The sequence below is a fragment of the Tenrec ecaudatus genome, chromosome 1 (genome assembly GCF_050624435.1).
Source record: "Tenrec ecaudatus isolate mTenEca1 chromosome 1, mTenEca1.hap1, whole genome shotgun sequence".
Classification (NCBI taxonomy): domain Eukaryota; kingdom Metazoa; phylum Chordata; class Mammalia; order Afrosoricida; family Tenrecidae; genus Tenrec; species Tenrec ecaudatus.
Window position 1 is genome coordinate 1960797 of NC_134530.1, and position 14537 is coordinate 1975333.

Below are 14537 nucleotides of genomic sequence, written 5' to 3' on the forward strand. Positions count from 1 at the left end.
GAGTTCTGGTTTTGTGGTGGTCTGGGTGCCTGTGAGAGCAATCGCGGTCCCCAAGACCAGGGCCGACCCCTTGGAATGGGAGCTGCAGAAGGGAGGTCAACCTGTTTATCCCTGCACCGCCTTCCATCTCGTGGTCCCCACTTACCCGGCCTCTCTGTAGGGGTGGGGAGCTCAGAGGACCGGCCTATCAGTGGGTCTGCCCTGCTGGGGGGAGGGGGAGTATTTATAGGGCAGTGCCTAGTTATCTCCCCGAGAAAGGACACCGGTGCAGGGGTTGGGCATGGAGTAGACCCTGCCCACCACCCAGGCGACCTCCACTGCTCTCCACAGTCTTGGGAATGTGGTATGGTGGGTGTGCCTTGTGGGATACAGTATGTGTGATGTGTATTCCATAAGGGAGGGGTGGGGGAGTGGAGGTGTGAGTATGTTGTGTGCTCATGATCTGTTTTGAAGGTGTATATGATGTGTGTGTGCGGTGGATGTGGGGTTGGTCGACGAGATAGTTGGTGTGTGGATGTGAGGTATATATATTTGGTGTATCTGTAGGGGTGTGGTATATGAGGAGTGTGTTGTGTGTGGGGGGTGTGGTGGTTGTGCATGTATGTGAGGTACGTATATGATGGCGTGGGGTACGATGTGTGTATAAGGTGGTATGGTGTTTGGTTAAGTAGGTATGTGGGGTGGAGGTGTGTGGGTGGTGGTGTATGTATAGGGGTAGAAGTGTGTATATGGTGGTTGTGATGGTGTGGATGTGGGATTGTGTTATATAACGTGGGATGGTATGTGGTGTGTGCAAATACACACCCTCAGGGACTTAAAGCCCCCACTTGTAATCTCACCTCACTTTGAGACCGGACGGGGGGCTGTGTTTTCCCTCTGTTTCCCAGCTCCCCCCATGTAGTTGCCACTGCCTCCACGGAGATGGGTGTCTGTCCTTCCCACCTCCCGTCCATCATCTTCATATAGGAGTGCCGGGTCCCACAGGTGATCTATCCGGGCACTGCCCACCCTGGACCAGCGCCCAGAGCAGGTGGTGGTCGATGGGCACAGGTTGGCCCTTAGGCCAGCTTCAAGGGATTGTTTCAGCTGTACTCCAGGCTTTGGCCTGCCTTCTTCAGTCCTCACAGCCGGGGCCCCAGCCCCGTCCCGTCCCGCATCACCGCTCAGCCAGAATCAGCCCTTCGGGCACAGCAGCAGCCGTGAGTGGCCACAGCACCGCTGGGTTTCGCCCCATGGCAACTGGATTAGGGCTGTCACTTTTTTTAAATTTAATTTTTAAAATCACTTTATTTTAGTTTAAAACATCCATTGTGTCAAGCACATTTGTACATGTGTTGCCATCATTTTCAAAACATTTTCTTTCTACTTGAGCCCTTGGTATTAACTTATTTTTTCCCCTCCTTCCCCCTACCTTCCCACCCTTCCTCATGAACCCTTGATAATTTAAAATCCGCCCCATGTCTTACACCAACCACTTTCCTGTTGTCCACCCCCCTAGGAAGGGGTTATTTATAGATCACTGTGATCTTGTCTCCCTTTCTCCCTCCACCTTCCCCTGCCCCTCCTGGTGTCACTACTCTCATGATTGGTCGGGCTGTAACTCTTTACAGAAGCAGACAGCCTCACCTTTCTGCCCAGGGCCAGCGGGTGGGTTTGAGCCCCCGACCTTTCAGTCTGTGCAGCGCTTAAGTCTGCTGTACCACCAGGGATCTTGAAGCTGGCACAGCCCAGTAAGCCCATTGCCGTTGACTCCAATGTCCCGTGTGTGCGCACAGCTGCGCCTCACAGGGCAGTCAGTGGCCGCGCTTCCACCTCCCAGTGCCTTCACGGTAGCATCCTGCGCCGTTAGCCCCACTCAGACTTTGCCCACACTGGTGGGTAAACGTTGGGTGAAGGGGTGGATTAAAGGGGGCGGGGCCTGTAGCTGCAAAGCTCCACACAGGGCCCGCCCACTGCAAGGCTCCGCCCCTGAGGCTCTGCCCTAAAGGGAACCCATGTACTGCCACGGCCTGATTCGGAGACCAGGCCCACCCAGGACCCGTCCTCGCCCCTCCCTCGAGATCCCGCCAGCCCCCACCCCCAAATCTTCCTTAGCACCGCCCACATGAGGCCTGGCCCCACCTGTGCCCAGACCCGCCTGCATGCCCTCTATCCTGGTCCCCATCTCTTTGGGGTTCTGCACCCGAAGCCCCGCCCCTGACCTGTCTTCCGTCCCCAAGGCACCGCCCACCATTGGGCTGCCTGCCCAGCCCCGGTTTTGGGGCCCCGCCTCCAAGGTCAAGCTCCGCCTTCGATCCTGAGCGTCTTTGAAGCCAGACCACGCCCACCTAGCCCCACCCTGCCCCCAAGCCCGCGCAGCCCGTTTCAGCCGGTTGCTGCCAGGCCAACAGCCCCACCACCAAGGCCGCCCCGGACACCGGTGCGATGCTGTGCGTCCCCAGGTAGCAGCGCAGCCCCTGGGCTCTGCTGGGTTGAGGGCTGGCTAGCAGAAGCAAAGCGAGGGCGCCCTCGGGGGCTCACGTCAGGACCTGGGAAGGGGTAGTGGAAAGCACACTGTCCACTGGGCCTGAGTCCCTCTGGGCTGAGGATCCCCGGGAGGCGGCACTCAGCGCAGGAAGACGTGGGCTGTCGGTTAACTGAGTCTGGGGGTGGGCTTCAAGCAAGCCTGCGTGGGTATATCCGCCCCCAGAAGGAACCCTGCTCAGTCTCCGCCCCAGCTGTGTCTCCCCAGCTCTGCCCGCTGAGCCCCGCTTTTTCACATTTGTTGAATGGGGCGGGGCCTGCCGAGCCTTCCAGGGCTGGCCCTGAGTCAGGCTCCCCCACGGCCTGGCCCCAGGGACACGGCCCTGGGGGACACATTGACTCTGACTCAGCGTCCCAGCCCTCAGACGGGGACTAGCTGAAAGGAGAGGGAGACCCAGGCCATGATGGGGGACTGCTCTGGTCAAGGGGACGCCCAGGCTGGATGGTCAGGCACATCTGAGCTGAGATACAGAGGGTGAGGAGGCCAGTCCTGGGCATTTGGTGGGCGGAGGGCTTGGGAAAGAGGCTAGTGCTGCTGGTGGCTGGAATGGGGTGGGGAGGGCCGCCCAGAGTCCCCTGGGGCTAAGCCAGACTCAGAGAGCTCTGACAGAGACCATCCACCACGGGCAGGACCCAGCCCCTGCAAAGGTGTACATCTGGTCCTATCCCCAACACAACTTGATGGGGGGGCTAGTGCCCCAACATCTGGTACCATAGCTGCCAGATGACTCTCGAGGTCCTGTCCCCCCCCCCCCACCCTCTTGTGCAGTCAGTCGGCAAACTCGTCCTGGTGCCAGGCCCTGGGCAGAGCACTCGGGAGATCAGAGGGGAAGGGTGTGATGGAGTTATGGACCTTTGGGTGCAGAGAGAGCTCTGTGTGCTCAGTGGAACATTAGTATAATGTGAGAGGGGAGGGCTGGGAAACGGGGGTGCCGACCCACACTGGGGCTGTGGCAGTTTGGGATCAGCCTGGGTCTGGCAGGAGGTGGCAGGGGCTCATGGAAGGGTTGCCGCTGGCCTGTGTGCTGGGAACTCTCTGGGCCTCTCTCTCTGATCAGCGCCCAGAGCAAGGACAGCACCAACTACCTCGACGTTTTAGAAGAAAATGAGGACTCAGGTGCGTGTCCCCAGGAGGAGCTGCGGGTGGTCGGGTTGGGGCTGAAGTTGGGGCACTGGGGAGACCTCCCAAAGCCGGTGTTGACAGCATGGGGGCAGGTCTACGGAATCTTCACCTTGCTCGGGAAGCCGCAGGTCCAAGCTCGGCGCACCTGGCTGGGCATGTGGCCGAAGGTGCCTCCCTCAGTAGGACTCACTGGGCCGCTTTTTCAGGGGTCCTGTTGTCCGAGTCTGTGAGAGTGCCTCGCAGCTCCCGGCAGAAGGGGGCAGGGCTCGGGGTGAGATCCCTGTGTATGCCAACAGTATGCAGAGACCCAAGCTGCCTTCCCCGCCCCCCCTGCCTACTTGCCTGCAGTCCCTTGCTGGCCACCTCAGCCCTGTTTGTTTACCTGCTCCGGTGTCCCTAGCCATGAGCTGGGCAGCCCCAGCACTCGTGCTCCCCAGGGGCCCATTAGCCCTCCTCCGGGGTGTCATCACAGGGTGTTTGTCTTGGACCGAGCTTCCCTGCTCTCCCTGCAGGGCTCAACTGGGAGGTGAAGGCCAACAACCGCTACTTCCATTGGCAGTTTAAGGAGCCGGCTTTCCTGTGCTGCAAAAGAAACAAGTATAAGGTGGGGGCCCACCCAACCGCCAAGGTCACTGCAGGTGTGGGGAGGGGTCACGGCCCCCATGGAAGTCATTTCGCCCAAGGACGGGAGACCTCCTCCTTGGGTGCCCTGCTTTGGGAAACGGAGTCCTGGCTCCCGAGAGGGGCCTGGTGTCCGGCAGGCGGTCCATGAATGCTGCCACCTGCAATAGGTGCTCAGTTCTTGTGAGCTTGAGGGCCCTGCAGGCCACAAAAACATAACTGAGGCTGGCATTGGGCTGCTAAGTGCAAGGTCAGAAAGACAAGGCTGTCTGCTCCCATAAAGCAACCACTCACTCTGTGGCAGTGGATTTGGTCCGGAGGTCTTAGATCATTTGGCCCACCAGGGAGTGCTGCCTCGGGGTCTTGCGTTCAGCTAATGGTGACTGAAGGCCTCGTATTCAGTAAGCGCATTATTAATGCAGACTGGAGCTCTTAGATGCAGCAGGCCTCCAGTCCGTGCAGCTGGCCAACTTGTGTCCAGCCAGTGTGCTGCTGACGTTGAGTGTTGGACAGAGGCCTGGTGCCCACTCAGTGGGTGCTCAGGAAACACTAGCCATCTGAAGCAGTCTGTCCATTGGGCGTCCGTTAACACTGACTCGAGGTGCGGCCTTCACGTGAGTCCAGCAGGCATTCAGTAACCCTGGACGGAGACCTTGCACCCGAAGATGTTTGAGGAACACTGGCTCTGTCCGGGTCCTTAGCCTCCTTCAGACTATTGCAGAGGGTACTGGGTGAGGCCATGGCGTGGCAGGCGGCAGGGGGACCCCTGTCCTGGATGGCACTTCCATGCCAGCTGGCTGGGGTGGGTGGCTCTCTTTGTAGACCAACATCATCCGCACAGCCAAGTACAACATCTTCACCTTCTTGCCGCTGAACCTGTACGAGCAATTCCACCGGATTTCCAACCTCTACTTCCTCTTCATCATCATCCTGCAGGTGGGCTCAGAGGAGTGGCCCCTGGGCCCTCACACGGTGGGGCAGGGAATTTGTCACAGCGAGGGGCATCTCTGGCGGGGGCCGGTGGAAGCAGATGTCCTACCTTGAAGCAGCACTCACTGGCGGGCCAAATAATCTTAAGGCCTACCTAATCATCTAAGTTACTACCTGGGGTTCAAATCTGAAGTGCCACCTCCTCTGGGCTGCCCTCGCTGCTGACCCCTGCTGAACATGACCTGGAAGAGCTGGGGTGATGGAAGAGGGGGTTTGCATGACCAGAGAGCTAATACCGAGACCTTCACAGACTAGAGGTGCCCCAAGGGTGGACTTGGCATATGGAGATGCTCAGTGTGTGCTGGAGTGAGGGTGGGTGGCAAGGGGGTAGGGGTGGGGTGCCCAGGTCCAAGGAGAGCTCCCTCTCTGAGACCTGCTGGCCCCGACCTTGGCCATGTGGCTCCTGGGGGCCCCTGACTGCAAACTGACTCCCGAAAGGCCTCGAGGAAGTCACAATAGTTGGGGTTCAGTGTCCAAACAGCCCCGCCCCCCAGAGCTGCGCATGTCCACCCCCACCCCCTGTCTAGCAGCTCCTGTCCACACTCCATGTTTACTCACAAACCCAGACAACATTTGCAGCACCTACTGTGTGGCCCTGACTTCATGCCACTGAGTATCTGGCAGGGGCCACTGTCCCTGAAGGGGCAGGGCTACAGGGGAGGGCGTGGGAGGGGCTCCTGGAGGCAGTGAGGTGGGAGTAGGGGACTGGGACTTGGTGATGTGGCCCCGAGGCTGGTGTGACGGGATGGCCAACCCAGGACCAAGTGGACCCTCAGATGCCTCTGAGGAGGGGCAGCGTTAGACCCCAGGGAGGTGGCGGTGGGTGGAGGGGAGGGCTGGGAGTGACCGCTTGTCTCCGTCAGGGCATCCCCGAGATCTCCACGCTTCCCTGGTTCACCCTGTTCGCCCCGCTGCTCTGCCTGCTCTTCATCCGTGCCTCCCGAGACCTGGTGGATGACATCGTGAGTGCCCCAGCCCTGGCCGCCATGGCCACGTGGGGCAGGTGGGAGGGCAGCTCTGGCTGGCGGCGGGGCTGGCGTGGTGTTGCCCAAGGATGCCCAGACTGTCCTGGGGGGCCACCTTGTTTGCTGGCTGTGTGCCCTGGGTGCCCGTGTGATTGCGCCGGCCACGTGGGCCTATCCGCCCCCCACACGGCCTTTGTGGCCACCTTGAACCCAGCCGTGCCGTGTGGGTTCTGCTTTTGGTTTCCTCCCTGCTGGCTGTCCTCAGTTTTCAAATACCGGCAATTCCCGGCGTCGGTAGATACAAACAACAACAACCACCCAAAACTCCCTGCCACCGAGTCCATGCTGACTGCGACCCATGGGGCCCTGCAGGACAGAGTGGAACCGCCCTGGTGGGTTTTCCAGTCACTCTTTGGAGGGTGAGGAGGGTAGAAGCCCTGTCTTTCTCCCACTGGTGAAGCCAGGGAAGCTTCGGAAAGTTCCGTGGAGGCTTGGAATTCAGAGATAATGGGATCCCCCGACTGAATGTGTTGAAGCCCCCAGGCTGCCCCGACAGTTCAGGTAGCTATGTGTCCTGGTGGCATCATGTTTGGGCCGCTAGCTGCAAGGTCAGTGATTCAAAACCACCAGTTGCTCCTCAGGGGGAAGAAGATGGGTCTTTCTACCCCCACAAAGAGTGACAGTCCGGGAAGCCCACAGGGTCGGTTCCACCCTGTCCTATGTGGTCACTGTGAGTTGGCATAGACTCTTTTTTAGTTTTTTGGTTTTTATTGTTTTGTTAGGCCTTGGCGGCCTATGGGACAGGCACCCCTGGCTCTGTCAGCCATATCGTCTGGGGGCCATTTTATTTGTGGCCCTCTGGGGCCTTGTTTCGGGGCCACTCTGCCTGGGCAGCAACATTGGGCGGGTGACCCGGCACAGTTAGCCTTGTGGCTTGGGCTATTTACTTGGGTGGCCCGGCTGGGCAGGTCGGAGCAGGGCAGCAGGGTGGGCGGGACCTCCCTTTTGGCTCACTGCAGTTATTCGGACCGATAAGCTCCCTGGACAGACACAGTGGCAGGGTGGGGTGGGGTGGGGTGGGTGGGGCAGGGGCGGCGAAGATGGGGCACAGGCTGCTTCCCTCCTGTGAGCAGGGGCTGCGGCTGTGGGGCTGCCTGGGTGTGGCCGGGTCATGGCTGGAGAGTGGGCGGCCCATCTCCCTGACCCTCCGTCTCCACCCAGGGACGCCACAGGAGCGACACCGCCGTGAACAACAGACCCTGCCAGATCCTGATGGGGAAAAGGTGACGTGGGGGCTGTGAGGAGCAGCGCCCCGGCCCCCCTCAAATCCGGACAACTTCAAAACCATTCGGGTCCCACTTGGATCCCAAAGAGGACCCAGGGAAGCATAGACTGGGCTCTGGCTCTGCTCGGCCAGGCCCATAGCCGGGCTTGCAGTGAGGGCCTCCTGGCCCGAGGAGGGAGAATCTGGAGGAGGGGGCACTGGGGTCAACGGGGAAGACTGTGGAGCCATGAGGGTGGAGGAGAGATGTCAAGGTGGAGTTGGAGGGGGCTCATCACCCTCCCGGTACAGCCATGACCCACCCTGCTCTTTTGCTCCATTCACCCATCCACCTGTCTACTTGTCTTTTTACTCAACCCACAGTCTGTCCATCCATCCATCCATCCATCTGTATCCATCCATTCATCCATACCCATCCATCTATATCTATCCATCCATATCCATTCATCAACCCATCCATTTATATCCATCTGTTCATACTTCCATCTGTCTGCCCCCATCCCGCCTGTCACCATGTATTTATCTATCTACCAATCCTTTGTTCACCTACCCAAACAATCCATCTATCTGCCCATCGACCCACCCACACACCCATCCATCTCTTCATCTACTATCCATGCACCCATCCATTGTCTGTCTGCCCATCCACCATCCCAGTCATCATCCACCTATCCACTCATCCATCCTTCCGTTCATCCACCCACCCACTGTCCATTCAGCAGCCACACATCACCCATCCGCCCGGCCCCCCTTTCTTTATGCCCCTAGTCACCATCCCGCTATCTAACCACCCGCTCCTGTGCACATTCCTCTCGCCGTCCATCCGTCCACCCATCCATGCTGTCTTCCATCCGGGTTGGGGTGACTGAGGGGATGCTCCTTACGCCTGCTGCTTGCCCCCCCTCCCTGCCCCCAACAGCTTCATCTGGAGGAAATGGAAGGACCTCTGTGTGGGAGACGTGGTGTGCTTGCGCAAGGACAGCATTGTCCCGGTGAGTGAGCCTGGGGAGGGCCCCCCACACGGGGGGGGGCCACCTCTCTGACCCCAGCTGTGACGGACTCCTCATTTCCTCCAATTGCCTCCTACGCCCCCCCCCCCACCTTCCCCCAGGCCGACATGCTCCTGCTGTCCAGCACTGAGCCCAGTAGCTTGTGCTACGTGGAGACAGCTGACATCGACGGGTAAGAGGGGTCTGGGGGCTCCGCACCCCTTCCCTGGTTGCCAAACTGGTCATTTCCCCCCACTACCCACAAGCACTCATGGGGGTCTGCACGATGCAGGGGGGGCAGACCCACCCTGAGGCCCCTCCAGAGAAAGGTATGTTTGTGGGTGTATGGAGGGGTGGCGGGGTGGCCCCCCCAGATCCAATGCCCGGCCAGAGGAGCTCCCACAGAGGGTCCCACGTATCTGTCCCCCGCAACTGGCAGACCCACAGAGAGAGGAAGTGAAGGGGAGAGGTCTCCTTTTGGGGCGTCTGGAAGGCTTTGGGAGTAGGAGGCTGAGGGACATGGGGAAGGGGAGCCCCCTGGCCCAGGCAGGCCTCACAGTGGCTACGGCAGCCACGTTGGCTGCTGCTGTTACCCTGGGGAGGGGGGCTTGGAGAAGTTCCTGAAAGTGTCTGTAGTCTTTTCCTCCCACTTTTGAAGCCCCCTCCTGTAGCTTACCACCCCAAACTAAAGTGATGCAAACAAGAAGCCGGGGGCGGATGGTGGCGCTGACATGGGAGAGGGGACCTGTGCACCCTCCCTGCACAGATGGTGCTGGGGACTCCCTCCGTGGTGCCCTCGTGGGCTCTGGCAGGTTCAGGCTGACAATGCTTGGGGAGGAGGGCCCTGCTGGAGGGCGGGGTCCAATCCATGGTCACCTGCTCCCAAATCCTTGTCCTCAGGGAGACCAACCTGAAGTTCAGGCAGGCGGTGGCAGCCACCCACCATGAGCTAAGAAGCATAAGGAAGATGTCGTCCTTCCAAGGTGAGTGGGCCAGGGGCAAGCCCTCCCCCCCCACACCCTCTCCTCTGCCTAAGGGGCCTGGGAGACCCCGCCCCTTGGAGGGCTTTGGCAACGGGAGCGCTCGCCTCAGCTGCTGACCGCAGGGCCGGTGGTGCAGTCCCACCCCCCAGGTCCACTTCAGGAGAGATGGCCACCAGAAATCCCTGTGCATTCTCATTTCAACCCCACCCCCCACCCGCTGTCTCTGCCCCCAGGAGGTCACCTGCAGTCTGGGGGCCGACCTGATGGCTGTTTACAGCAGCAAGAGCAGTGCCCCCCGTGACTGTTGCAGGGAGGGAGGGGTGGCGGTGTGGCCCATGACTGCTCCAGCAGACACCCAGTCAGCGCTCAGACACTGTCCCCATTGCTCACCAGCTCCTGGGACTCCCTCCCTTCTCACATGCTTACTGTTTGCCAGAGAGGGAGCTAGGTGGGAGGCGTGGGGGCCCCATCTGCTTGGAGGGCCTGGGTGGGCTTCCTGGGGCCGGTGTGAGACCCAGAAGAGGCACCCTGGCAGGGGGAACAGCATGCAGGGAGGTCCCAAGGCCGAAGGACAGAAAATCTCAGAGGAGATGTCATGGTGGGGTTGGAGGTGTGGGGGGACAGTGTGTGTGTGTGTGCCCAAGGGTGACAGGAGCACTCCCCCTAAGTCGGAGGTGGGTGGCTGGGAGCCCAGCCATGCCGTGGGCGGCTGACCACAGGCTGCCCCCAGGGAAGGTGGTGTGTGAGAAGCCCAACAGCCGCATGCACCACTTCGTGGGCAGTCTGGACTGGAGAGGCAAGAAGTACCCGCTGGACAGCGGCAACATCCTCCTTCGCGGCTGTAAGATCCGCAACACGGACACCTGCTACGGCCTCGTCATCTACGCTGGTATGGTCGCCGTGGGCGCTGGCGCGAGGGCTGGCAGGGTCAGGTCCCCGGGGGTGGGGGCACAGGTGAGAAGTCATGGGGTTAGGTCTGGGAAACAGGCTCCTGGCTTGGTTTCTCTGGACCCTGGTCTCTGGGGCTGTGGAAAGGGTCACGCTGAGGCAGCACTCTTGATTTGCCTGGGAAAAGCAGGGGGATGGGGTGCGGGGGGATGTGTTGTACAAAGATCGGAATTGGAGGGACAGAAGGTGGGATAGGCAGATGGGAGGGTGGGCGGATGTTAAATAGATAGATGTGTGGACAGATGGGTGAATCGATGACCAAATGGATAGATAGATGGATGGATGAATGGATGGACGGATGAATAGGTGAGTGTATGACTAGATATTTGGGTGGGCAGGTGGATGGGTGCATGGATGGGATGGATGGGTGGTTGGAGACATGGTTGGTTGGATGGAGTGGATAAGTAAGTGGATGGATGGATGGATGGATGGGTGGATAGGTATTTGAATAGATGGGTGTATGTATAGATGGGTGGGTGGCAGGTGGATGGATGGATAGGTATATGAACAGATGGGTGTATGCATAGATGGGTGGGTGGGTGGCAGGTGGATGGATGGATGTATAGGTATTTGAATAGATGGGTGTATGGATAGATGGGTGAGAGGTAGTAGGTAGGTGGCTGGCTGGATGGTGTTTGCATAGATGGGTGAGAGGTGGGTGGCAGGTGGCTGGATGGGAGGGTGGGTGGAAGAAGAAAAGGTGACTGGTTGTGAGAATACATGGATGGCTGGGGTGATAACTGCACACCCTTGATCGGATTATTGAATTGTCTGACAAGTGGATGACGTGCTAATTAAAGTGTTAAAAAGATTACCTGGATGGATGACTGATGGACAGAAGGATGGGTGAGCAGAAAGATGGATGGAAGGAAGGTGGACATATGCATAGAAGGATGGGTAGGCAGGTGGATGGCTCTCTCTGAGTATGAAGAATCAGAGCCTCTCCTAGCTCTGCCTCTTTAACAAGGGAAGTAGGCGTGCTGCCCGAGCTGGGTGGAGCAACCAGAAACAAGGAGTGGGGGTTGGGCTGGGGAGACCGGCCAGGTTCCCTGAGCACCGGGGCATGCAGGGGGTGGCAGCTCATGCCCAAACCATGCCCAGATGTCCGTGGGGTTCCATCAGCACAACTGGTGCCTGGCCGGGCCCTACAGGTTTCGACACAAAGATCATGAAGAACTGTGGCAAGATCCACCTGAAGAGAACGAAGCTGGACCATCTGATGAACAGGCTGGTGGTCCTGGTGAGCGGGGGTGGGTGGAGGTGGGGGGGGTGGACTCTGCAAGGCCCTACCTTGTGGACAGGACCCTGAGACTCTCAAATTCCCCACATTCTCCGTTCACACAATTCATCATGATCCTGGCATTTCCCGGACATTCTCTGAGTAACCTCCGGCAATAGTGGGACCACCCTCCCATGCCTGCCTGAGAGGCCCAACCAGTATAGGTGTGGCCCTCGCCCATCCACCCATCTGTCTGTCCATTTGCCTGCTGGTCCCAAGAGGCTTCCGTGGCACGGTGATGCTGGACACGTTTCTGCAGAGTGCCCGGACAGAGAGAGACTAGGAAGAAAGACCTGGCTGTCTACTTCCACAAATAAGGCCACGGGAACCCCACGGGTCCCGGTGGGCCCATCTGCCACAGGCCTCGGAGCGAGCCTACCGACTATGCTGCTCTTTCAAACTCCTGAGCTTAATACATGTGCTGTTGTGGTCAGGGGCCGTTGGGTCACTTCTGACCCACAGGGACCTGAGACACCGTAGAAGGAAACGCCACCCAGCCCTGTGCCATCCTCGTGAGGTTCTTATGCCCAAGCCCCTGGTGGCAGCCACTGTGCCTGTCCACCTCGTCGAGTGGTCTTCCTCTCTCCCTGCCACTTGCCCAGGCCTGATGCCCCTCTCCAGGGCCTGGTCTCTCCTGACAACGTGCCCAAAGTACACGAGACAAAGACACCATCTGGCCCTACGTCTGCCAAGACAGATCTGTTTGTCCTCTTAGCCAGCCATGGTGCTTCCAGTATTCCTCTCTGCACCGCAGTTCAGATGCCTGGATTCTCTTCTGGTCTTCCTTATTCAGTGTCCAATTTTAATATGCACATGAGGCAATTCAAAACACCATGGCTTGGGTCATGCATCTCTATTTCTCTATCCATCCATCCATCCATCCATCACAGCCTGGCTGAGACCCGGGAACTTCCCTTCCTCTTGAGGCTCCCGTCAATCCCTTGGCCAGAAGTGGGGTCAGTGGTGGGGGGACTTGCTGCTCCCCTCAGTCTAGGCTGGTGCACGGGTGTCCACTCAGCCCCAGTCTCTCCCTTCTGTCCCCCCCTGTCCCCTCAGATCTTCCTGTGCCTGGTGCTGATCTCGTTGGCCCTGACCCTGGGCTTCAAGTCCAAGCTCCAAGATTTCCGGGAAAAGCACCACTACATGTCCATCAGCAGCCAGCGCAGCAACACCAAAGAGTCCATCTACAACTTCTGGGGCTTCCTCATCCTGCTCAGCGTCATGCTGCCCATGGCCATGTTCGTCATGTGAGTCGTCCCCTCGGGTGGAGTGCCCCCCTCCCCACAACACCCCCACCTCGCGCCTCCACGAAAGGAGCTGGGTGGGAAGGCTGGTGGTTCCAGTCCACCTCGGGCTGCCTCGGTCAAAAAGCCTGGCTACCTCCTTCCCGAGAACCTGGCCCCCAGCAACCTGGTGGGGCTCTGTTCGGCTCCGGCGCATCTGCACTGCTTGAGGCTTGCTGGCCAAGCCAGGGTGTCGGGTGGGGGCAGGTGTAGGGTGGAGACGTGCTTGTCAGAGCCCAGGGCCAGAGTGACTGGGACATGCCACGCCCCGCAGCTCCGAGTTCATCCACCTGGGGAACAGCATGTTCATCAACTGGGACGCGGAGATGTACTACGGGCCCCTTGACACGCCGGCCAAAGCACGCAGCACCAGCCTCAATGACCAGCTGGGCCAGGTGGAGTATGTCCTCTCGGACAAGACAGGCACGCTCACGCAGAACATCATGACCTTCAAGAAGTGCTGCATCAACGGGCAAATCTACGGTGCGCCGCCGCCCCCGCTTGAGGTCCCCAGCCCCATGCACACACGCGTGCGCACGCACATACCGTGCACACGCCACGCACACCCATGCACACACACCACACATGCACGCACACATCACACACACACGCACGCACACACCGCGCACACACAGACACACACCATGCACACGCATGCACACACAGACACACACACCATGCACACGCACACCACACTCATACACACCACGCACACACCACACACACATCACACATGCACCACACACACGCACACACACCGCGCAACGCAGACACACACCACACACACCATGCACACGCACACCACACTCATACACACACCCCATGCACACGCAGACACACACCACACACATGCACACGCACAGCACACTCATACACACACACCATGCACACACACATCACACACCACGCACATGCACACACACAAACCATGCACACGCACACACACCACGCACACGCACGTGTGCAGAATTCCCGGGAACTTGGCGGGGCCCATTGTCAGAAGTTGTTGAGCTGATTCCAACCCAGAGGGAACCTGAGAGCATGACCCAAGCTGCCCAGAGTGTCTCCTAGCCTGCGCCTGCAGCACCTTGGGTGACAAGGGTGCCCCACCCCTAGGTCACTCCTCAGGTCCACCGGCGAGCCGAAGGCTTGGAGGACAGGGCAGGAGAAAAACCCTATGCCCCATGGAGGGCTACAGTCATGTCTCATAAGATGGGGTGGCGGGAAGCACCCGCCTGGCACAGTGGGGGCTGCAGACTTGTCCGCCCAGCCCCGTGCCTGCCTGGGTCTCCTCAGGGCGCCTTCAAATGGAAGGGCGTCCTGCGTGGGTCTAGAGTCAGGAGGGGGGTGTGCGGCAGGGAGGTGCCCTCTCACCACACCTATCCCGTCTGTGCGCCGAGCAACCCGCTGGAGAAGCTGGCTCCCGTGCAGAATAGGGAGGCCTGGAGGCGACGCGATGCGTCTGAGAAGAACACTGAAAGGACCACGGGCTGCCGCGGAACCAGCGCACCGGAGTCAGAGAAAGGAAGGCCCGAGGCCGTCCGGGAAGGC

The 14537-nt window shown here is 59.5% G+C and overlaps 1 protein-coding gene across 1 annotated transcript in view; it reads left to right on the top strand.

Moving 5' to 3' along the window:
• The first annotated feature begins 2348 nt into the window (after nucleotides 1–2348).
• The window catches only part of ATP8B3 (ATPase phospholipid transporting 8B3), a 40852-nt gene continuing 28663 nt past the window's right edge, over nucleotides 2349–14537 (top strand). Inside the window, exons 1-13 of the mRNA XM_075544465.1 lie at nucleotides 2349–2441; nucleotides 3582–3640; nucleotides 4159–4250; nucleotides 5090–5203; nucleotides 6121–6219; nucleotides 7444–7505; nucleotides 8424–8496; nucleotides 8616–8686; nucleotides 9394–9476; nucleotides 10207–10365; nucleotides 11576–11664; nucleotides 12760–12950; nucleotides 13261–13469. Of these exons, the coding sequence (XP_075400580.1) occupies nucleotides 2425–2441; nucleotides 3582–3640; nucleotides 4159–4250; nucleotides 5090–5203; nucleotides 6121–6219; nucleotides 7444–7505; nucleotides 8424–8496; nucleotides 8616–8686; nucleotides 9394–9476; nucleotides 10207–10365; nucleotides 11576–11664; nucleotides 12760–12950; nucleotides 13261–13469 (1318 nt within the window). The 5' untranslated portion in view covers nucleotides 2349–2424. The remainder of the gene's footprint in view (nucleotides 2442–3581; nucleotides 3641–4158; nucleotides 4251–5089; nucleotides 5204–6120; nucleotides 6220–7443; nucleotides 7506–8423; nucleotides 8497–8615; nucleotides 8687–9393; nucleotides 9477–10206; nucleotides 10366–11575; nucleotides 11665–12759; nucleotides 12951–13260; nucleotides 13470–14537) is intronic.